The 22946-nt window shown below is 38.4% G+C and overlaps 1 protein-coding gene across 1 annotated transcript in view; it reads left to right on the top strand.

Moving 5' to 3' along the window:
- Ddx10 (DEAD-box helicase 10) overlaps positions 1 to 15818 on the top strand; it is a 137622-nt gene extending 121804 nt beyond the window's left edge. The window contains exons 17-18 of the mRNA XM_076925203.1: positions 43 to 179; positions 15219 to 15818. Of these exons, the coding sequence (XP_076781318.1) occupies positions 43 to 179; positions 15219 to 15393 (312 nt within the window). The 3' untranslated portion in view covers positions 15394 to 15818. The remainder of the gene's footprint in view (positions 1 to 42; positions 180 to 15218) is intronic.
- The last annotated feature ends 7128 nt before the right edge of the window (positions 15819 to 22946 follow it).

Here is a 22946-nt window from a genome sequence, read left to right as displayed (position 1 = left end):
TTGTTTTTTTTTAACATCATGATTCTCCTTGTGTTTTCTTAGGCCAAAGATGAAGAGGAAGCCTTTCTGGACTGGAGTGATGAAGATGATGGTGGATTTGATCCAAGCACACTTCCAGATCCAGATAAGCACAGAAGTTCTGAAGAATCGGAGAGTGAAGATACAAAACATAGGATGAGGTGTGTTCTTATCCTTAGTCTCATTAAATACAAATTTTATACATAGGCCCTTTCTATTTTGAGTTCAGTGACTACTAAACTATTACTTCAAGAGATTTCTCATCTCTCTTCTCCTCTCTCTCTCTCTCTCTCTCTCTCTCTCTCTCTCTCTCTCTCTCTCTCTCTCTCTTTACATTTGATGCCCTATAAAATCCTACTTGTTTTGCCTGCATCTTATACTCTTCTGCTCATTTTAAGGACTTTGGTTAATTTTATTTTTATAATTCTTGTTATCATAAATAACTATGATACATGAGTTTTGTTTACTCATTCTTTCCCCTCTTTTCTCCTCCCTCATTTCTAATCTAATCCTTTATACTTGAATAATTTATAAAGCACAGTAAGTACAAGCAGGCAAGGTTTTATTGATACACACTATCAATGGATTTTGATGAGAATGCTATTAAAAATTATCTTTGACAACCTGATTTTGGTGGTACATACCTGAAATTCCGCCACTTAGGAGGCTGAGAAAGGAGAGTCACCATAAGTTAAAGACCATCTAGGGCTGTATGAGTGACTTGTAAGACAGCACATAAAGTGAAACCTTGTTTTAGAAAACAAAAAACTGGGCAAGTGAGGTGGGCCAGCAGATAAAGGTACTGGCAGTTGACTTCTTACTACACAGTTTGGAGAACAATCTACGATGTTATTTCTTACACTCTTCTTTAAGGCAGCCAGATGAAGTTCCCAATAGGGCGAGTCCAAAGCAGAGCAAAGCACCCCTTGGGCAGGACTTCCAATTAAAAGAACAAATAGCAACAGATAGTAATAGCATCATCAAATCTAACCCTCACAATGTACAGCAGAAACAGTTGTCTTGGGAAGTTTAAGAGTCAGCTGGATTTCCCAATTGCCCTTTCTCTTGTGGATGAGCTGCTTTTTCTACTGCAGGGATTTTTATGTCATCGTTATAAACACTACTAGCCTCTGTTGGAAATTGTTTATTTTCTAACTGTTCTCAAGGGTACAGTGTTTTTCCTCTTGGGTTTTCTGTTATCCTTTCCTGTCACAGAGTTCTGGTTTGGGTTGCCCACCACCAGACAAGGGGTGTTGGAGGACACCTGACTTAAACATGCTTGAATCTGAAGTGAGGGGCCCAGATTCTCAATAATCTCAGCCTGCGCCTGACAGTTTTCCAGTATAATGTATATTACACATCTCCACACATGAACACATTCTTTATAACCCCTATACAAATATATGAGTGAATGGGTATATAAATAAATATAATTTTTTAAAAACCAAAAGTCTCTGAAATTTAAAAGAGGAAGTTATACCTTTGTTGTGTGTTATAATTAAGAAAATTCAATCCACGCTATTGCCGGCTACGCTCCGGCTGCTGTGGTCTCCCTGCCCCCATGGCTATCCCCATGTGGCAGTCCACCAAACTTCCTGCTGGCTGAACCTCTGTACCCAGTCATCCAACCTCTGAGGTTAGTGCTGCCAAACTTACCAGCAATCCCAAATATCTGCGGCCGCCTGGGGGCGCACTCTCGCCAACCCGTGCATCACTGAGGTTCTCAATTGAGTCACAGTAAAATGGAAAACACCAGACAATCTTAGTTTAGAATCAATAGATAAAACAATTGCTGGGTGCCGAATCTATCATCCTAAATTCATCAGTTATTCTGTTAGAAATCTGCCATCGGATCTAACAGTCCCTGTCTACATCCTTATCTGCTTTGCTCCTGCCTCTCTGTCCAAAGGGGCTCCTCTTCCTCTCCTGGACCGGGAAGGCCTGCCTCCTCCTCGACCAGTGATTGGCTTCTTGCCATCTTTATTACCAATCAATCAATTAGGGAAAAATTCTGCTACATACTTTCATATTCTTTTTTCGTATTAGCAAATAAAATAATAGAAATCTTCTATATAAACAACCAAATTCTTTCTATTTAAAACCTGTTCGTTTGTCTATATCTATTTGCCTCTCTGCCAAAATGAAATGAAATGTGGTAAATTGAATAATAGTATAAATTAACTTAGTATTTTTTTTCAGAGTACTGTGTATTATAATAACCTTGTATTGAGTATTAAGCTTCATGGGTTTTTCTAAGTCACTTAATAGACGTTAGGTAGCAATGACAGATAGTTAATATTTTTGATGTGAAGACAAAGGTTGATGGGACCCCTCATATAGCCCATGGAGTCTAGAGTTAAGATCTCAAACAAATTATCTTCTTAGAAAACCATGCTGTAGATAGACACTGAGTTAGTGTTTATACAAACTGTGCTTATTGGTAAAAGGAAAATTTTACTTATGCAAATGTTCAGACCTTCAGCGACTTGCTATTGGATTTGGGCCATGTTTCTAACATTGAGAAGTGACTTATAAAAACTAACACTGCTTTGTAAAATGCCTTGGTGTTCATGTGTGACATCCGAATGATCCACGTGCTGTCTTAATGCTCACATTGAAGACTGCCCCCAGCTCCATCCATTAAAGACTGGTATAGGGACCTCTCTCTTGATAACCTGGTTTACAACATGAGTTCAGTTGTTTCTGTGTAATTTAACTCTGTAGGAGAACATCATTTGGTTCCTACAGTTTGTTCTGCAGCCATATTGTGTCTGTTTGCATAACACTGCTCTAAAAAGTAGAGCAAATCTTTAAAGTATCAGCAGTACTTCTGTATCTGATTCTAATCTTCTGTATATAATGTTTCCTGAATTTTTAAAAGATATTCTAAGAAACACCTTAGGTAGAAATAATTTTATTAGGACTTTAAAAATTATATACATGTTTGAGCCACTGAAGTATGTGATCTAGGTTCAGTTTCTGACTCATCATTCAAAAGGCATTGTTACATGTTTCTGTTATTGTTGCTACATGGTAGCATTTCCTACTATAGTTAATGTGGTTTGTTTAGTTTCATATTAGTTATTTAATAGTTTTATACTGTTGATTATCTTTTAGAAAGCCTGAGTTTACTTGATTCTCTTTATAATAACACTTGCAGCTCCAGTTTCTGTTCTCACTGTCAGTATTAATGGCATGAATATTAAGGCCTTTAAATATTTGAATTTCTTAATCGATTGATATATAAGTATACATCAATAAAAGTATAAAGATAAGATGTGCTACTCTTTTCAGATACATCAATAAAAGAAAAAGTATGAGAGGTTATATATTTGGAAGATTAAAGTTACTCAGGTTGCTTGATAGTAAAGAAATAAAGAAATATGCTTTGTTGAAGAGAGTATGGACAGGGTTTTAGTCCTTCAATATATTTAAGAGTTGTGTGTGTGTGTGTGTGTGTGTGTGTGTGTGTGTGCAGCCTATTATGTTTGTGATCACAGAAAATATTAGTGTAATGAAACTGATTCCCTAGTTCTAGTACTTCAGTCACATTACAGAAAACTGCCGTGTCTCTGAGAGAAATTGATCAGGAAGGAGAACTGAAGACACATGTGATGCTATGTGACTGAAGACCTGGATTCACGTCCTGACTTGCTGTAGCATTGTTGATAATTGCTCAGGTAATAGGGATAGTTGAGGGCTATAGGTAGTTTCACGGTATGTGCGGCTACCAGGAGTACTATATCCCCCACCAAAATGTCTTTAGCTATTGCTAGATGTTGCTTGGGAGTTGGAGCAGGGGTGTTTATAGTAATTCAGAATCACTGCACTAGACTCTGGTTAGCAGATACATTACTACTGCTGTTTCATGACCTATGGAAGATATGTTTGATTTATGTTTCTTTCCAAGTAACTCAAGTCATGCTTCTTAACATATCCTCTATCAATCAAGATGAATTGATATACAAGGTAAACCCTATGTATCGTCTCTAGAATTGAAAGCAGGATTTATGATAAGGTACAAGTAGTAGTCTATAATTTAGCTCAAGTATTTAAAAGATCAATCATAGTAAATTTTAGCAGTAGTAATTGCTGCACCTACTACTCTTTACAGAAATGATCTAGGTACAGGTATCCTGTGTTGTTCCAGTTCAGCTACATTTTTTTTTTCCTGTCACAGACAATGATTTACTAAGGTTTTGTGATGTCAGCTCACTGCATGTTTATAGATTTGTTTGCTGTGCTCTTTCTGGGTTCCATTTAGTATAAACTATTCTCATGCTGATTCTGGTTATCTTGACTCTCCCAGAAGTATATTCTTTGGACATAAACATAGTGTTTCTAAAGATGAGTTTAGTCTTAAGGAGCTAGATAGAGCAATTAGAAAGTAGCTGTGAGCCTTGAACTAGTATTGGTTTCATTTGAAAGTTTACTTTGTTGTTGTTCATAAATATTCATCATAAATAACACTTTAGAGTCTCTACGTGGAAAAACACTGTCACTAGGAAGGAGAGCCAGATTTAGTGAAAAATGACCAGGTCTGTGGTCAGTAGTTCTTCCTCAGGGAAGCCTGACAGGTCTGTGGTCAGTAGTTCTTCCTCAGGGAAGCCGGACAGGTCTGTGGTCAGTAGTTCTTCCTCAGGGAAGTCGGACAGGTCTGTGGTCAGTAGTTCTTCCTCAGGGAAGCCTGACAGGTCTGTGGTCAGTACTTCTTCCTCAGGGAAGCCGGACAGGTCTGTGGTCAGTACTTCTTCCTCAGGGAAGCCGGACAGGTCTGTGGTCAGTACTTCTTCCTCAGGGAAGCCGGACAGGTCTGTGGTCAGTAGTTCTTCCTCAGGGAAGCCTGACAGGATTTTAAAAGTTTTTATTTTTGTCCTTTTCAGTTCATTGCACAGCTGCAGGAGAATTTGCACCACCCTCAGGCTTCTGTGGAGTTATCCCCAGTGCTGTCTCGTGCTGAGGTTCCAGGGGTTCCAGTGTTCATCATTTAAACCCTTTAATGTGCACCGCAGAGACAGATCTTGCCTCTTGTGGTCCTAGTAACAATTAAGGCTCCTACATAGGAGAGAGGGGGAGGGGATAGAAATGGTGGAAATACAGTATACCCATGTGTGAACCTTAAACAAGAAAGCACCTTAGTTTATCCCCAGAAACAGCTGAAGTGGGGGCAAGGAGCAGGAAATGTGCTCATAATACAGGAGGGTTAGTGCCAGGGTGAGCCAAGCTTTGCCTCAAGCCTCAAGCTTAGTGTATTTCTTTTTAAATTAGATTCCAACAAAAAACCTTGTTTTCTTCTCTGAATTTTTCCTCATTTTCATCTGTTTAAAAAAATTATGTAGTTTTCTCTGGCTTTTCCTTCTCTTTCCTTTTTGGGCCTGTGGAGTAGAATTTATAGATGTTAGGGCTTTTTGTTGTTATTACTAAAGTAGAGACAAAACAAGTTCATAGGAAAAATCGGGGGCTTTGTTTGGTTGTCTTTGTGACATCGTTCATTGGTCTGTTGAGCAGTACACAGTCATTGTTCTTACCTCTAACGAACTTTGAAGCTTGCTTATATTTTAGCAGGAAAAGACTGACTTATGCAGTTGCCTTTGGGATCATACATGATTTTCATTTCAAGTAGCCCATGTATTGTAGTTACAATGCTTGAATGATAAAAAGTATTTATCTCTGTGATGGAAAAAACCATAGTAAGAATATTTTGCATTATTTAATCTACATTCTACTTAATTTATATTATCAAAAGTGCTTCTAACTCTAGTTCTAGGGTATCTGTTGTCTTCATTTGGCCTCTGCCAGCACACACACACAAATAAACATTCACATACACACGCATATACACACACACACACACAAAATAAAGTAAAACAAAACAAAATGAAATGAAATACCAGATTTGCTTGTATCTTGAGTGGCTGTAATTTCTCTTCATATATTCTTTCTATAAAGAATGATTTAGTACCTGTCATGTGCTATCTATAATAAATGCAGGCACAGAGTACAAAAGATTAAACAGAAAATACCATTCCTGGCTTTCACAGAGCTTTTAGTTCAGTTGTGGTTCCAAAGAGTTAAGTGCATAGTGTTGAAACTTGGCATGGATGAATGCTATGATTTGAATGCCCGGAGCTGTGATAGGAAGGTCAGGCATAGGAAATGATGGGTCTCCCTTGAGCCTAGTGGATTAGGAAGTTTGCTGAAGAGAGTAACTGCTTAGCTACTCTGAAATCTAAACCAGACAGGCGTGGGGTGGCAATTGTCCTTTTAAAGTCTTTCAGTAAGATTGTTTATTTTAATGAGGGCTCCCTCGGGTATCTCTTCACCCAGGCACATCAGGTCTTCAAGGCTGGGTGCATCCTTTCCCACTGAGGCCAGACAAGGCAGCCCAGCTGGAAGAACAATCCCACATACAGGCAACAGCTTTTGGGATAGCTCCTGTCCAATTGTTTTGTACCCATCCAAGACCAAGCTGCACATCTGCTACATATGTTCAGGGAGGCCTAGGTCCAGCCTGCGTGTGTTCTTTGGTTGATGGGAAGAAAGAGGGGAGGGGGTTGTTAACTAGTTTTCATTTACCTGGACCTCTGCTTGCTAATTAATCTTATTGCAGCTTGGCAGATACAGAAAAAAGTCAGGTCTGCTTTATAATATAAATAATACATTTGCTTCATTATAAGCCTACCATTCTTTCATTTTATCTGTCTTCTATCTCTGAAATATTTAAAACAAAACTATTTGGAGAAACTTCAAAGGCAGATTGGAGGTTTATGAAACTGCCCTCTTGACTTCTCTGTGTTTCAATTTTTGGTTGTGCTTTCTACTCTGTCATTTGTAGTTATCCAGCCTCTATGGGTGACATTGCTTTATGTGAGAGGCATTTATGTTTGATACTATCCCCTGTACTCTGTCATGCCATTATATCTAACTTCTGTTAATGCTATTATAGTAATATAATAGCCCATTAATATTTTTTTCTCTTTTAGAATTTTAGATTGTGTCCATGTATTTGATTCTTGTTTGGCTTATCAGTATAAGTAATTGTTTAATGAGCAACTTTAAAGACTTGAGTTGTCTCTCTTTGGAAGTCATTTGAAGACTAATGAAGTTAATACTAAATTGTAAGATTTAATGTTTTCAGATAGTTGGGATGCCAGGAATATGTTTGGGTACATGCTGATCTTTGGTGTGAAAACAAATTAGTTAAAGTAGTTTTGAGATAGAAGCTGATGTATTTCTGTGGAGTATAAATATTCTACATGTAGATTAGTAGCAAGAAGTTGTTCTAGCTTAAACTTAGATATTTAAATTTCCAATATGGGAGGAGAAATAGTTTTATGTTCAAGTTTTCTGCAGAGCAGAAATTGTGTTTATTCTTGACTCTGCAAATATATGTTAGAAGACTTTCAAAAAAAATCTAGAAATACCATGCAAATTTATGGTATAGGTATGTTTGTCAGTCTGAAAGGGGCCTCCTGACTCTTTACCAAATTACCCAATTATTTATGAGCAATAACAACAAAAAGATTTTGCCAGTTTCAAATAATGTGTGGATGTATAATGAAAGGAAATGTGGACGAGGCGTGGTGGTGAGAGGTGAGCTTCTCATGCCATCCCTTGTCCTTTTCCCCAGCCCAAAGCTTTTCTGATTATTAGGCTTCTGATCTAAGATTACTTTTTTTTTTTTTTTTTTTTTTTTTTTAGCATTTTCATTTATAGTAAACTCTAGACATCTTCCTGTACTACATTTTTTTCCACGATTTTTTTTAGTTCCAGCAAAATACTGAGAATTGAGACATTGAGAATGTTATACATTCTTAGTACTGATTCCATAAGCAGTAATAGTCTTTCCTATAAAAGGAACAGCAGATTTTATGAAATAAACTGCAGTGATCATTCTCCATTAGGTCTACTGCCATGGTCTTACAAATTAAAATTTATAAGGGGAAACATCTCTGACACAATTTTATTTTAAATTTTAATTTTAAAGTGTCAATACTTGAGGATAAGTACAAAACTTTTGAAGATTTTTTAAAAAATGAGTTAGCACATGCTTGCTTATTATTAGTTGTAAATTATGCAGAAAAATGTCTACCCTGCATTTGTTGATTGAAGGGTACAAATAAAGACCCAAACTGGGCATTGAGATGTTGAACTTGGTCTACAGTGGCTTACCATAGACAATTTAAGCATCAGGGATTTTTGTATCAGGAAGTTTTTCTATACCTCTAAATACCACCCATTGTCTTGTTAACTAGACCAGTCTGTAATTTTGCCTAATTCTTTTCTGTGCCTCCTAAAAAAGAAAGAAAAGAGGAAAATCAGGGAAGTTGAAGATCTGTACTGTCCACAATAAAATCGGTTCCTTCAGCAGCCCCTTGTATTATATTTCTAAGATGTACAGTGATGTTGATCTTTGTTTTATGCTGTTATACACAACACACACACACACAGAGACACACACACACACACACACACACACACACACACCCCTCTCGTCAGGGCAGGAACTCTAATCTAATACACCCTCTTTCCAAACATAAGCTTATATGAACTACTTGCCCTAATATCCTTGGGAGCCACTCCACCATATTCCTGTAAAGCCCTGCATATAGCAGACATTGACAGATTTTCTTAGATCTTTGTCTTCTAGCCTAGATCATCACAGCCATATCTTACAACATTGAAACGTTCAGAAGGCTTGGTGTAGTAGTTTTAACTGCAACATCTTTGTACCCCTGATAGTTTAGTTTTCAAGTTAAAGGACATTCTGATGTTCCTCTACTCCCAAGCACCCATATTATCTTAAAATATGGTGTTTAATCTGAGTAGTCTACTATTCGTGGCAGGTACCAGTTTTTGTTTTGATCTTATTATTATAATATATAATTACCTCCCCGTTCTGAACCCTGTAAGTGTTGGCTAAAGTTTCCTAAGAGCTGCACTGTAATTAAACCTGTTTCTGAGTGATAGAAAAAAATATCATTTTTTTTCTTTTTGCCTTTTTTTTTTTTATTAATACACGGGGATTTAAACCTCTTATCTGGTTCTGCAGAATGATCTCAAGAAACGTTGAAAGTAAAAAGTAGTTGTTCTAGCAAGGGGTGATACACGAGCTACCTGAGGTTCTGGGAATCAAGAGACTACTGAATGTTTTCTCACACTTAGTATTGGAATATTAATGTAAACTTTGCAACGTGTTAGTGATACAGTATGGAAATCCTTGTAATTAGTAAAGGTGGAGCTGGTAGGAGTTTCTAAATCAGCATACAACTGATATAATGAGTATAATGCTTCCTGGAATGTCTCCTATTACTTTCCTTCACAGAATTATTTATTAAGAGCTTAATATTAAAAATATCAGTTTCTACATTTAGAATATTCTGCAAAAGTGTTATACTGCCTTGGTTGAAATGATTAATGTAGTGAAATTAGTGTCATGTGATCTATTTGTACACAGAGATGTCCATATTATAAACCTAGAGCATGGGAAGTGTCCTTCTCTGTTGGTTCTTCAGCATTTACTCTATGTGTGCAGATAGTTGATCTGCTGAGAACTGGCTCTTTGGCAATGAATAGGAGAATAGACCCCAGCTTTCATAGAGCACACACTGCTGGCAGACAGATTCATATAAGCAGAAGAGTAGGACACGGTTGATCATGAGGATCTTGAAAGAATTGGTGGAGGCAGAATTGGGAATTGACTTCACATGAAGTAGTCAAGAAAGCCTCATCAAATAAAGACCAGAAGGATTGGTGCCAAGCCTTCTCTAAGAAAATGAGTACTTTATCCTAGTATTTGAATCATGAATACTCTGGACAATCATTGCAATTTAAATATGTAACCTAATTTTCTAATAGTGATCCTAGAGTTATCTGTATTTCTGCCAGATGAGATTCTCAGCTACTTTTCATCTCAATACTCTTCTACCCATGTATGTAGCCTGACTGATGCTAGCTTTGTGGCAGGTTATATTCTGCAGCCATTCTAGTCCATCACAGGATCCTATTAGAAAGAAGTAGGCTAAACATGGCACATGACAACAGGAAGAGGAAGGTGGGGCAGGCCCTAAGCAAAGACTGGGAGGTAACTTAGCTTATATTTTTGCTTTCTCCTGTTCTTTATGAGACAGAATCTCAGTGTGTAGCCCAGACTGGTCTCCACCTTGGAATGCTACTTCTCTGTCCTCCCAAGTGCTATCATATGATCACATGGGCGCACTACAACTCCTAGTTTTTTAAAACTACTGAAATAACCATCACCCATATATTCTCACCCACCAAGTCTTACCCTTCCCCTATTTCTGTGCCAAGTTATGTTATCAATGGGAACAACTTTTTTTTTTCTCACACTGTGTCCTTAGAAACTTTGGAAGTACAAACAATAATTAACATGAACCTAGATACATAGAACTTTGAATTTGATTTTTATTTCAAAGACTAATACAGGATGGTTATATAAATAGAAGAAGATACATACATTAGCAAAAAGAACATTTAAAAATAAACTTCCAAATCTTTTTCCATACATATATTTTAAATGTAGATGGATCTTCATTTTGTGTTGGTTTTTAAATTTTTTTAGTACTCATAAAGAAAAAATTTCAGTAGATACTTAATATCTTATGTTTTTCTTTATTTAATGATTTAATCCTTTAAATCATTTTGGGGTTTTTAACTTTCTGAAATTAAGAATAGCTCTGACTTAAGTATCTTTCTTAAGAAATCTTTGAACATGTCTTTAATTATTTTCTTGGGCAAGGTTCCTAGAAGAAAAATTTCTGGGCATGCTTACTTTAAAACTTTTGAATGGTACTGCCAAATGGGATACAGGTGAGAAAAATCATATTAGTATCAGTAAGTAGCAATACTAAGTTCCACATGACTAATAAATAATTTGAGCTGTATCAAATTCAGAGGAGAAAGATCCCTATCTATAGGCCAGCTGTGTACCTCTCAGGGAAGATGTTAAAGCAGAGATGAGTCTTCTATGAAGATGCAACAGCTAGGAGAAGATGCCTTACTCCCATTAGAGACACAGACTTGGGTGTCATTCCCCTCTCTTCTTCCTCTTGAATTTAATGCAGAAGCTGTTTTGAGAGACACAATTACAATTATCTGAAAATAATTGTTGAAGTCAGAAAATCAAAACTATAGAAAAAATAAGTTCAGCTTCTAGAAGATTTTTGAGTTTGGAGTTCAGAGAATTTAGGAAGTAAGAAACTATGCCCTACTTAAAAATCGGTTTTTAACATAATAACATTTACTATTTCACATCCCATTTTTCTCTTTCCTTCATTGTTTATCAGAAAATAATTGGCTCAGATCTTTGCTTTAGATACTGTGACATGGTTTTGTATTACTCTTTTCAGTAAAGCCTCAGTCATTGAATTTTCCTCTTGCTGTCTATTCATATTACATCTTAAAAATGTTTTTTACCTATACTTAGTTATATGATTTATTTCCTTAAATGCACAATAATGAAGTCTCTATGGTTTAGATTATTAAAAGATTATTATCTCTGAATTTTTGACTTGGATAGTAGGGACTTTTGGTGCTGTTAGTTAAGCTTTGCTTTTTAAGGTGGTGCTTTGTCAATCTGTATGTTGTTGTTGAATTACTGTAATGTGGCCTTTTTGAGCTCAAACATCTGAAGATTGAAAAGAGCTTAGCACTTTAGGTCCTATAGGAGTGCTGATAGAAAGATACAATGTGGATCTCAAACCCAGATAATCTACACCCTGAAGATGTACCTACCTGTCAGCTGTGTGCCACTTTACCCCCTTCAGTTCATTGGGGTTCACTTACTTTATGAAGGGAGCTCATAATTATGAATTTGTATTTTTGAGTAAATAAAATTACATTTTCTTTTTTCTGGCCTCAGTATCTTCAGAATGCTTTACTATCTACTTGCTAAATGTCACTGATGATGTGTTGCTGGGTTAAGCCGTGGTGTTTTGTCTTTCTTCTTGTTGCTGTGACTAAATACGGGACAAGAAGCAACTTAAAGGAAGAATGGTTTGCTTTATTAGCTTAGGTTCTAAAGGACACAGTCAATTATGGCTGGGACAAGATGGCAGCAGGATCATTGGATGCTGGTCACATTGCATCTGTAGTTAAGAAGCAGAGAGATGTAGGAATACCGATGTCCAGATGATTTTCACAGTTGTATTCAGTCCAGGACCCCAATCCATGGGATGTTACAGTTGGTGTTTAGGGTGGGTCCTCCCATCTCACTCAGCCCAAACTAGCAGCTTGCAGATATGCCCATGTGTTTTGTCTCATAGATGAGTCTAGGTCTGTCAACTTGACATCAGTATTAATCATCATCACTACTATAAGCTATGTGATAGAACTCTTGGTCACAAACTATAGTTTTAGAATTTGTAGAAAATAAGAACCAAGAAATTAATTAAACATGGCTTATTTTCATCTGCTAACTGATAAAGATTTCCCAGTCCCTACTTAGATCCAGTAGCTCTCATACGTACCAATTGCACAGAGGACAGAAACAATTGGCTTTAATGCAGCAGGGTGTGAAACAGTGCTTCTAGCACTGTGGCATTGGAAAGAGGCTTTTTCTGATGGAACCGGATCATTACTTTTCTGGTTACTTTTTTGGGGGGCTTAAATTGTGGCAGTTATCTGTACAATTCCCATTCCATTACCAGATGATTCGTTATTCATAACACTACTTATTTGCTTTCTATAGAAAGCAGTCATAAAATGCCTCCCTAAAATTTCAGTTGCTAATTTTCTTTTGGGGGAAACATCTGAAGCTGCTATTTTCTGCAGAGAATATAATATGCAAGAGCATGTTAACAGAGAAGAGACATTAACAGAGAGCCTGCTCATTAAGCTTTCTGTGAGCCTCTCCAAGGTGCACTCGATGTGCAAGATGGACAAAACCCGTGCCGTTTCCCCAAATATTTACGGCACTCTACCCAGTGGGTTTGGCACAGAATTAGCCACACTCCTAAGCACATTAGGACCGAATATCTTTTTTTAAAAGCTAAAAAAAAGTTTTCTGGCTGAATTCCTTTTGAAAAGTCGTTTATGTTCATTGTTCCAGGCTCCCTTTCAAAATTCAGCAGTTTGTGGCTTTGAATAACCACATCATGTCATCTAGTCTGCCTTTCCTCTACTGGTGAAAGTGAATGGCTGAGTCAGAGCATTTCTGGGAAGTAAATGGGAGAATTAACTATAGTTTTGCTTCCAGCTGGTTATAAGTGGCTATGCTGATTAGGCATCTTCACTTTTATATCAGGCTATCTTCTCCACAGTAATGGAGTCCATTCAAACTTGAACAATTTGTTCTGTTTGGATACATCATATAGTTGGAAAAGTAATGTAATATTGATGGGGCCTTTTTCTTTTGCTGATTATTATATACAGCCAGTGTGAGAATTTTCGAATGGTTGTAGTTTTTAGGCAGGAAGTAAGTTATTGTGTAAAGAGCTACCGTGTTTTTATTTATCTGGTTACCTTTAATTCTTGGAACAATTCTAAGTAAATAATTTAACTTCAGAGTTTAGGTGTTTGGCTACTGTTTCTCTCCTCTCTTCCTCTCCATTCTTTTTTTACTCCTGTTTTCCTCTTCTCTCCTCTACCACCCCTTCCTCCCTCCCTTGTCATCATGGTTCACATACATTTTAGGAATCTTCCTAGTTCCATGTAAATTTTAGGATTGCTTTACTCACTTCTGCACAGAAGGCATTGATACTCTAGAGATTGTGTTGACCCTGGAAGTCACTGTTGACACTTTTAACAATGTTAATTCTTATAGTCTATAAATATAAAATGTATTTTTTTCTTTTTTGTTTCCTCTTTAAAATGTTTTAAATGTTTAAATGTTTAAAATGTTTAAAATTGTTGAGCTCCTTCACCTAGGTATTAGTCTTAGATGTTTTATTTTTATAATTACTATAAATAGGATAGCTTTCTTGATTTTATTTCAGATACTTACTGTTGTTCAACAGAGTAATGTTATTGATTATTGTATGTTGATTTTACATTCTGCATCTTTGCTGTATTTACTGATTACTTACAATATTTTATAGTTATTTGAGAGGTTTTCTGTATAAAATATCTAGTTTTGTTGTGTTTATCCTCTGTCTGTCTCTCTCTATCTGTCTCCCCCCCCCACCCACCACACACACACACACACACACACACACACACACACACACACACACGCACACGCACACGCACAGGCTGTCTTGGTAGTTAAGGGAATCACTCTGTTACTATTTTTGTGATTTCCTGTTACTGCTTGGCATTTGTCAGTTACTGATGTCTACCTTGTGGTTACTGTGAGTTTTTACTATTTTGAACTCTTTTGAAATGATAACTGACTTCTTTAGTTCTGTTCTCATCAGTTAGTTTGTAAATAGCTGTTCAAGTTGATATGCATGTGGCAGAGGAGATTGTCGGCCATTCTTACTCAGCTGCTGTCTTGTTTCATGCCCTCCAATTGAGCCATCTTGAATATGCTATATCAAAATGTTTTGAAGATTTTTAAAAATACATTTATTGATTCATGAGTATCATGGCCGCTTGTAGAAGTCAGAAAATATTTCTGCCATGTGGGTTCTCGGGATCGAGCTCAGGAACCCTCTCACGTGCCCTGTTTTTGGTCTTTATTTAATGTATCTATTGATTTTTTTTTCTCCTTAGAAGTTAGCTCTCCGTTAGTGGCCAATGTGCAGGGTGTATGCCCACTTAATCAACAGCACTTAGTTTCTTAAGACTGTATGTGCACTGTAGGTCCACATGTTTAAAGAAGGAAAATTTAGAACTTATTGACAATTTTAGGCTCTTTATCATAATATAATTCAGTTAATACTAGAATTAGGACATGATACACTTATCTGTATCTATAGCCTACATAACCTGCTACCTAAAGGGTAGCGTAACTTTAAATAGAGATAATTTAATATATTAAGATACCTAAGGGACTTCTCAATGTCTTTAGATTATAGATAATATATCCAGAGCTTCCTATTAATTCTTATATTGAATGCCATATTATTTATACAGTGTCCCTCACATGCCTGTTATTGTGGTTTCTTTCTGTCTTAAAAAATGTCATTTTACCAATTGCATGCTCTACATTTGGGTTATTCTGTCCCATTATAAATGTTTGACTTCATGCTAATGAGTTAATTATTTATAAACTGTATCCTTGGATTTGTTCCCACCAGTGACACCAAGAAGAAGCAGGAACTGAGGAAGAGAAACAACACTGAAGTCGATGATGGAAGACCAAGAAGTCATGGAAAGAAGGCCAAGTGGGAGGCGCCAGAGCCGTTGGATACAGGCCTGTCTTTAGCAGAGGACGAGGAGCTGGTGCTGCACCTCCTCAGAAGTCAAAGCTAAGCATCCTCTGTGCCTTTGTGCACTTTGATACCTATGGGCATTATTGTGTGGGCAAGACATTTAAAACAGCTTTGGAAAACACCTTTGAGTTTTAAAATATCAAGGAACATACTCAGCATAAGGATGTTAGAATTTATGTGTAGGCTCTTATTCCCCACCCCTGGAATTGCTTGTTTTGTTTGTTTTTACAGTGCTGAAGGTTAAACCAAGGCCTCGCACGTGGTAGATAAGCGCTCTACTCCTGAGCTGTGTATCTAGTCCCTGCTTGTTTGTTTTACAGGCAAGGTTCTGGATCCGTTGTTCATTTGTTATTGTTAAGTATACATAATAATTTTATGTATATTTCATTACATAATGGATTAGTCCTGACAAAGAATGTGTATTTTTTAATTGAGTTCATAAAAAATAAACATATTTCTTATAAAGTGCTGTTGTTTTCATTGTGTCCAGTGATATGAAAGACACTCAAAGATAGATTCATAAAATTAAAATACAACAAATTCCTAAAACAAGTTTTTTGTATTGTTAATTAGCCTGCTCAGAAGTAACACATTACACTTACACTTGGAGAGCGCTGGCAGTTATTTATAAAATCTCTAGACATCTGAAGACATTTTTTTATGTGCTTTTTAGTAGGTAGCTCTTTATGAGAAAATGAGATAGAATGTCTGTCTTCAAAAAGAAAACATGGAGAAGTCTACGTATTGACATGAAATGATTGATTTTAATGTAGATTGTTACACTCATCATTCTTTTCCTAACCCGATTATTCCTATCCCATTCACTATCAAAACTAATTTTCAGTAATAGCAATAAATTTAGCCTCTTAAGGAAGAAGATGGTTGGTAACACATTTGGGTATCTCAGCACTTCCAGTTCGGCCAGTCTGTACTGGTGTCTGAAATAACATATCATCTTCCTTGTGTATTCAGTGCTCTCATGAGCAGTCATCTTTCCACAATTAAAATGACTGCCAGCTTTTTGTGTTCACACGGTATTGCTGCTGATTCCTCCTCTTTACAGACGGAGCCATTGCTTATTCTAAGAGCTTCAGCCTTTGCTCAGTTTAGAGTCTCATCGGGACCTGCCCAGACCCCTGAGGTTCTTAACTAGTCTCTCTGCTTCTACCAGCACATTTTCTAATCTGCCTTTCCTGGGAGTTCTCTGTAGCCTGTAGATCTGAACATGTTTCCCTTCTCTGATTCCTCTGATTACAGCATCTATCATGTGATACAATCAACCTTTGTCTATAAACCTGTCGGTATATTATGACATTTTCCTTGGGAACAGGATTGTGTTGTATCCATTCTTTATACCTGTGGTGGTTTGGCCTAGGGAGTGGCACTATCAGGTGTGGCCTTGTGGGGGGTGGTGTGTCACTGTGGGGTGGGCTTTGAGACCCTCCTCCTAGCTGCCTGGGAGACAAGTCAGTCTGCTCCTGGCTTCCTTTGGAACAAGATGTAAAACTCTCAGCTCCTCCTGTACCATGCCTACCTGAATGCTGACATGCTTCCATCTTGATGGGAATGTACTGAACCTTTGAACCTGTAAGCCAACCCCAATTAAATGCTGTCCTTTATATGAGTTGCTTGGTCATGGTATCTCTTCACAGCAATGGGAACCTCAACTAAGACAATACCCATAGGCCAAATACAGCACCTTCCCTATAATTCATAATTAGGGCTGTGATTTCATGACTACTCCTGGTAAACCAAGAGAGGGTTATTTACTTTTTAATATGTTTTTCAATTTTTGATAAATTCACACACATTTTAACCATATTTACCCACTGCTCCCCCCTCCAACTCTTCCTGGGCACCTCCCCTTCATAACCCTCTCCCAACTTCATGTCTTCTATTTTTTATGACCTATTGAGTCCAATTAGCGTTGCCCACGTATCCATGGATCTGGTGCCATCCCCTGGAGCACGGTCAGGGAATGCATCTGTAAAGAAAACTGGCTTTCTCTCCCCTAGCAGCTGTGAGCTGTGAGTCGCTCCTCAGCTCTGACAGGGGCTCAAGTGCTCCTCACCTAGCTGTGCCGGAATGATGAGCAGCTCAATCGTATGCAGGTGTTCACAGCTGCTGTGAATTTCGTGTGTGACAGTCTTGTCCTGTGGTCTGGTCTTCCCCAAACTCTGCTCTTACAGACCTTCCACCCGAAACCCAGAGAACTTTCAAAGGTATTTCTGATACACTGTTCTGTCACCTCTGTAGGAAGGAAATAGAGCTTATGGATAGAAATACCTGTTGTAATTACTTTTAATAGAGAACAAAGGATAAATAGGAAAGGAAATTGGGGTTTAAAAGCCCAAGATTTTGGAGTTAGAATTTCTGACACAGTGTCTTGTCACTGAGCACTTGTGAAGGTCACCAAGGGCAAGCATGCATGAACTGAAGGCTTACCATTGACACTATGCTGTGTCATTTTAGGTTTTTTTTTTTTTTTTTTTTTTTTTTTTTTTTTTTTTTTTTTTTTTTTTCCCTGAAGAGGAATTAAACTTACTGGCTGCCTGTATATAACTATTGAATAAATATATTGCAGAGCATTTGGTTCATAAACTACTTTGGATTGTGATTTATCTATAGAATTGAATGAATCCATATTAAGCAATTCAGGGTATTCTTCAATAATTTTGAAAACTATCTAAAAGTCAGGTGATTGCACATGGTCGATGTTGGTTCTGTCAGCTCTTGTCAGACCTCCACCCACCCAGACGGTGTGGCCCAGAGACAAAGGTATTCATTCCTTTAGTCTGGGCCCAAGGTGAAGTGGATTCGATGCCTCTATACCTGCAGAACAAAAAACATGCCGAGTCCTGGTTTAACACACAACCGGACAGGAACATGTAACAAATGAGAATAGCCATCGATTCAGTGTACTAGTGACTCCAGCACTGCTCCATTCTCTGTACCTGCCCTGTGAGAGACTGTCCCTTTGCTGCCTCCTTTTAGGTAGCTGGGAGAAAAGGACCAAATGCATAATGTTAGTGTATCATAAAAAGAATGATGGAAAAAGGACAGTGCTTGTTTGAGGCAGGGAGCTATTGCAGGGTATTAGGAAAGAAAGGACACACTTTATCTCTTCTAGGACCCAGAGACTAATTCTTGCTGCTAAACCAAAGCTGAAAGGCCATTCATCAGACTCACTAGTGTAAAATAATCCCTAAAATTACATAAGTCACTGAAAGCAGAAGCCTTTGGAGCGCTGCCATCTCATAACCTTACATGGCATGCTGAATTTGTTTGAAGCTATAAAAAATGGATAAGTTTAATTAAACGTAATTAATTTTGTTATACAACACTTGAAATACCCTGAACATGAAGTAATCTCTGAGCCTTGATACCAGAGGCTGCCAAAGGATGCAGATGTTCCTGTGAGGTGATACTGCAACCAAGATTGGAAACCCTGCTTTGAATCATTTAAGACTAGACATAATCCTGGTAATATTTTCTTCCACTGCCCCTGCTGTTCAGATAGCCTAGGGCAGATATGTTTCTCACCATATTATCTAGTGCATGCTGACTCAGCAATACCATCTAACCATTCATTTAATATGTGGAAGACACTGATCCAGAAAGCTTTACCCAAGCAGACATATTAGACAAATTTTTGCTCTCAACTGAAATTTAGGCACTAAGAAAAAAAGTTCACAGGACGGAACAGGGAGTATAATGATATGCAAGAAAATTAAGCTCAGGTTATGAGTTAAGCAAATAGATAAATGAAGGAGGATGCTCTCAGAAAGATAAAGAATACGTGCCTAAGAGATCTAGTAGAGGTTCTTGGGAGTCAAAGCAGTATAAAGAATTATGGTTAGAGCAAGGCCTGCCACAATGATTCATCTTTATGAAGTGGAAACTTCTAGTTCCTTTGGAAAGTTAGTTCCGTCAAATGTTTTTTTGCTGCAGCACACAGGTGAAAGGATGTTTGGATATAGCAAACATGTGAAAGGACACTTGATAAAGGAGTATAAACATGACCCCACAGGCAGTGGGAGAGGAGCACTGAGCATTGGTTTGGTTTGCTCCACCTCACTATTTTTTGCTAACATGCATGTATTAGTTACCTTACATAGTGTTGTTGAGCTCAACTCATGGTAATGCAACCGTTGAGAGAAACTCGCCATCGAACTGCTTGTGAGGTTTCTGTGGCAGCTTGCCACTTCCACAGCCTTGCCTCAGGCCAGTTGGTGAGCCTGGCTGTTCCTTCAGGATTGAACTACAGCTGCTGGTTTATGCCTGGTGTTTGCCTTCTGAAAGTACTGGTTTGAAGCTGTTGTTTTGTGCCTGGTGTCTGCCTGCAGAAAGGACTGGATGGTACTGCTGGTTTGTACCCAGTATCTGCCTGCCTAGAGGACTGGTCTGTAGCTCCTGAGTCATATTTGGTGTTTGCTACAGTATTGAAGTGCTGCCAAAGAAGATGGAGCTCGCCCCCAAGGAACTATTGCTGAACAGGTCCACTTCCCCCACATTCTAATAATTTTTTTCTTCCACTACCTCTGCTGGGTGGTGGGCTAGAGGAGAGGTTGAGCCCTTATTAAAAGTAGGTTGCAAAAAAATTATGCCTACATTTTTACTCAACTTAATTGGATTGAGAAGCTTCTACTTAAGTTAAAGCATACCTCTTGGTATGCCTTTGAAGATGTTTCCAAGGATGAATAGATTATAAGTCATTTAAATGCATTGATAAAATTTAAAATTTTAACTGTTGGGATATAGTAGAACTGCAAAGGATGAGATCTGTTTGGAAGTAGGTCTCTGGGCAGGTCCTGACCTCTTCCTGTTCAAGTGTGACTGCTGTGCCATGATGTGAACACCTCTGTGGTACCTTCACATCAGGATGGACTGGAACCTTGCAAAATATGAGCAACATAAATTATTCCTTGTTTCTGCTGGACATTTGCTCACAACAACAAAACTAATACACCTCCTGACTCCTGCATTTGACATTTTGGACCCTAAAACTGACTCTATAGTATTTGTGTTCATAAAGCTTGATAAGAGAAAAATTCTGTAATTTTCTAACATTAAAATTAGAAGGCCTTATGGATATAAGGAGAATAAGACTGGGGAAATGGCAAAAGATGATTTTACATTTCTTGAATGTATGCTAAAACCTAAACCCACACCTTGTTTATGTCACCAACCCATCCAGAAACCATGACTTCTCATGCAGTTTTTCCTTCACATAATCCTGTCCTTCCTTGCTGTAGCCAGTGAGGGTTCAATGCAATCTATACCTTCCTCTAATCTTTTAATAGAAGATGTTCTTTTTTCTTTTGGTCTAACAGATACTTTTCCAAATACTACTCACCTGTACAGCTGGAAGCTCTGGAGCCCTGTCTCAGAAGCAGTCCTTTTGGGGATAGCATCAGTAATGGTTCAATAAACTACTTTATTTCCAGGACCCCTTATTCTCAAGAGTAACAAGCTAAACCTTTGATGGGTTCCTGTTAGATTTCTGAGACCGAATCTGTCTCATCTATTGATGTGAGATGTGAGATCCCATCACTTAAACTAGTCTGAGTGAATCTTTTGTGCCACAAAAAAAAAAAAAAAAAAAAAAGGCTTTTAAAAAGTTTAGAAAAATGTGCTGCTTTTTGGGGTGCAACATGCAAAGGAATCACTAGGGAATTTCATGATACCAGGCTTGGATCCAGCAGGTCTGAGCTGGGCCCTGGAACTGCATTTCTACCAAGCTCCCAGAAGATGGTGATGCTGTTGGCCCGTGGTTGTTTTTGTATTGTGGCTGTAATAGAATTCAGAGTTATTAAATCATTGTTCACAGGCAGGTGAACAATCTATCAAGAGTCCCAGCAGGAAACAGATGGTACACACAAATTAGTATAACCCTAAAGGGTGGGGTGAGTGTTAATAAAAACTTTATTTACATTATAAGAGGGCAGAGTAAGTAAGAGAATCATAAAAGCTTGTGTACCTTAAAGCTGCTAAGAGGTGTTACCACCTGTCTTAGGGTTTTACTGCTGTGAACAGACACCACGACCAAGGCAACTCTTACAAAGGACATTTATAAGGGCTGGCTTACAGGTTCAGAGGTTCAGCCCATTATCAATATGGCAGCATCCAGGCAGGCATGGTGCAGGCAGAGCTGAGAATTCTACATCTTCATCTGAAGGCTGCTAGGATGAGTATCTTAAGCCCACACCCACAGTGACACACCTACTCCAACAAGGCCACACCTCCTAATAGTGCCACTCCCTGGGCCAAGCATATACAAACCATTACACCATCCCCACCTTGAGACTTGAAGAAGAGTCAAGTCATTACTAAGTTTTAGTCATTACTAAAACCCAGAAGAAGACAGTAGACACAGTAGCTTTGTGACCTTCAAATTGAAATATACAGTCAGCAGGTGGGTGCTTGGCTGAAAAACACCAAGAGAGTAAATGCAGACACCTTGCTGTCTTCACTAAACTCTGCTTGGAGCTCTTCATTGATATAACCCTACTGGAAGTCTGAAAGCAGGTTGCCTCCCAGGAAACAGCAGGGTGGAGATTGGTTTATGGGGATAAGCAGGAGAAACGCTCATAGATGGAGGTCACAAATCGACAGAATTCTAACCGAATGCAATAGGTGTGCATGCTGGTGAATACAAACCCAAAACAAGTCCGGCCAAGAGCTAAGCGTGAAGACGGCAAGCAAGACAGAGAAGAGCCCGAGTTAATTCCAAACAAAAGAAGCACCTATCTTTATCTATCATCCGGAGCACCCACGGGAAAGCACTTTGGGGGCAGGCACATTCCTGAGCATTTTCAGCTTTCTATGTACGTGACTGTGCTAGTTTAAGGTCAGAGTTTGGGTGCCAGGGAGGAAGACTTTGAACGTATTTTATCTCATATCTGAGGTTGTAGATAGGGATACTTCTGGGCATACTTAACCCCTTTTCCCAAAGAAAGATTTTTAGCCTCAGCCACAGGAAGGACACTTTGAAGGTACATTAATATTCATAGTTTCCCCCAGGAGCCTCACTTAGCTGCTTACAGACTCTCCTTGAGGAAGGAGGAAAGTGCTTCTTGAGGACTCCCTTCCTCATCATCTGCATACCAGGCATACTTCTCACTACTGGATGCAGCAAAGATGCCCAGGACACAGTTGTAACAGAAAGGGAAGCAGAATTACTGGATGGGCATCTGGGGTGGGGAGCAAGGGACTGTTTGGATGAATCTGATGGATTAAACTCTGGAGGAACAGGCTTATTTTGCAGACACATTAGCAGTAGTATCCAACCATATGGGCCCCTCTCAGTGTCAAATTCATGACCACCGACCTTCAGTGAACTTTTAGTGTGTTCTCAACTTCATCTTCTGCTCACTTCTTCCCTCTCTTGATGCAGCTTGCAAAGCTTCTCCCTCATTCTGGGCTAGTGACCTTGCTTTGGGTTTCGCTAAGAAGACATAGTCTAAAGAGAGTATGGCCAGATGCTACTCTACGTCTGTGTGCTTCCAGCATCTGAGCTGTTTACTACTCTCTGTTCCCTCCTGCTGCTTGTATGTTAGCCCCCATTTCTTCTAGTCTGCTCAAGATTGTCAC

Source organism: Arvicanthis niloticus, chromosome 26 (genome assembly GCF_011762505.2).
Source record: "Arvicanthis niloticus isolate mArvNil1 chromosome 26, mArvNil1.pat.X, whole genome shotgun sequence".
NCBI classification, from domain to species: domain Eukaryota; kingdom Metazoa; phylum Chordata; class Mammalia; order Rodentia; family Muridae; genus Arvicanthis; species Arvicanthis niloticus.
This window is presented reverse-complemented; position numbering and strand designations above follow the sequence as displayed.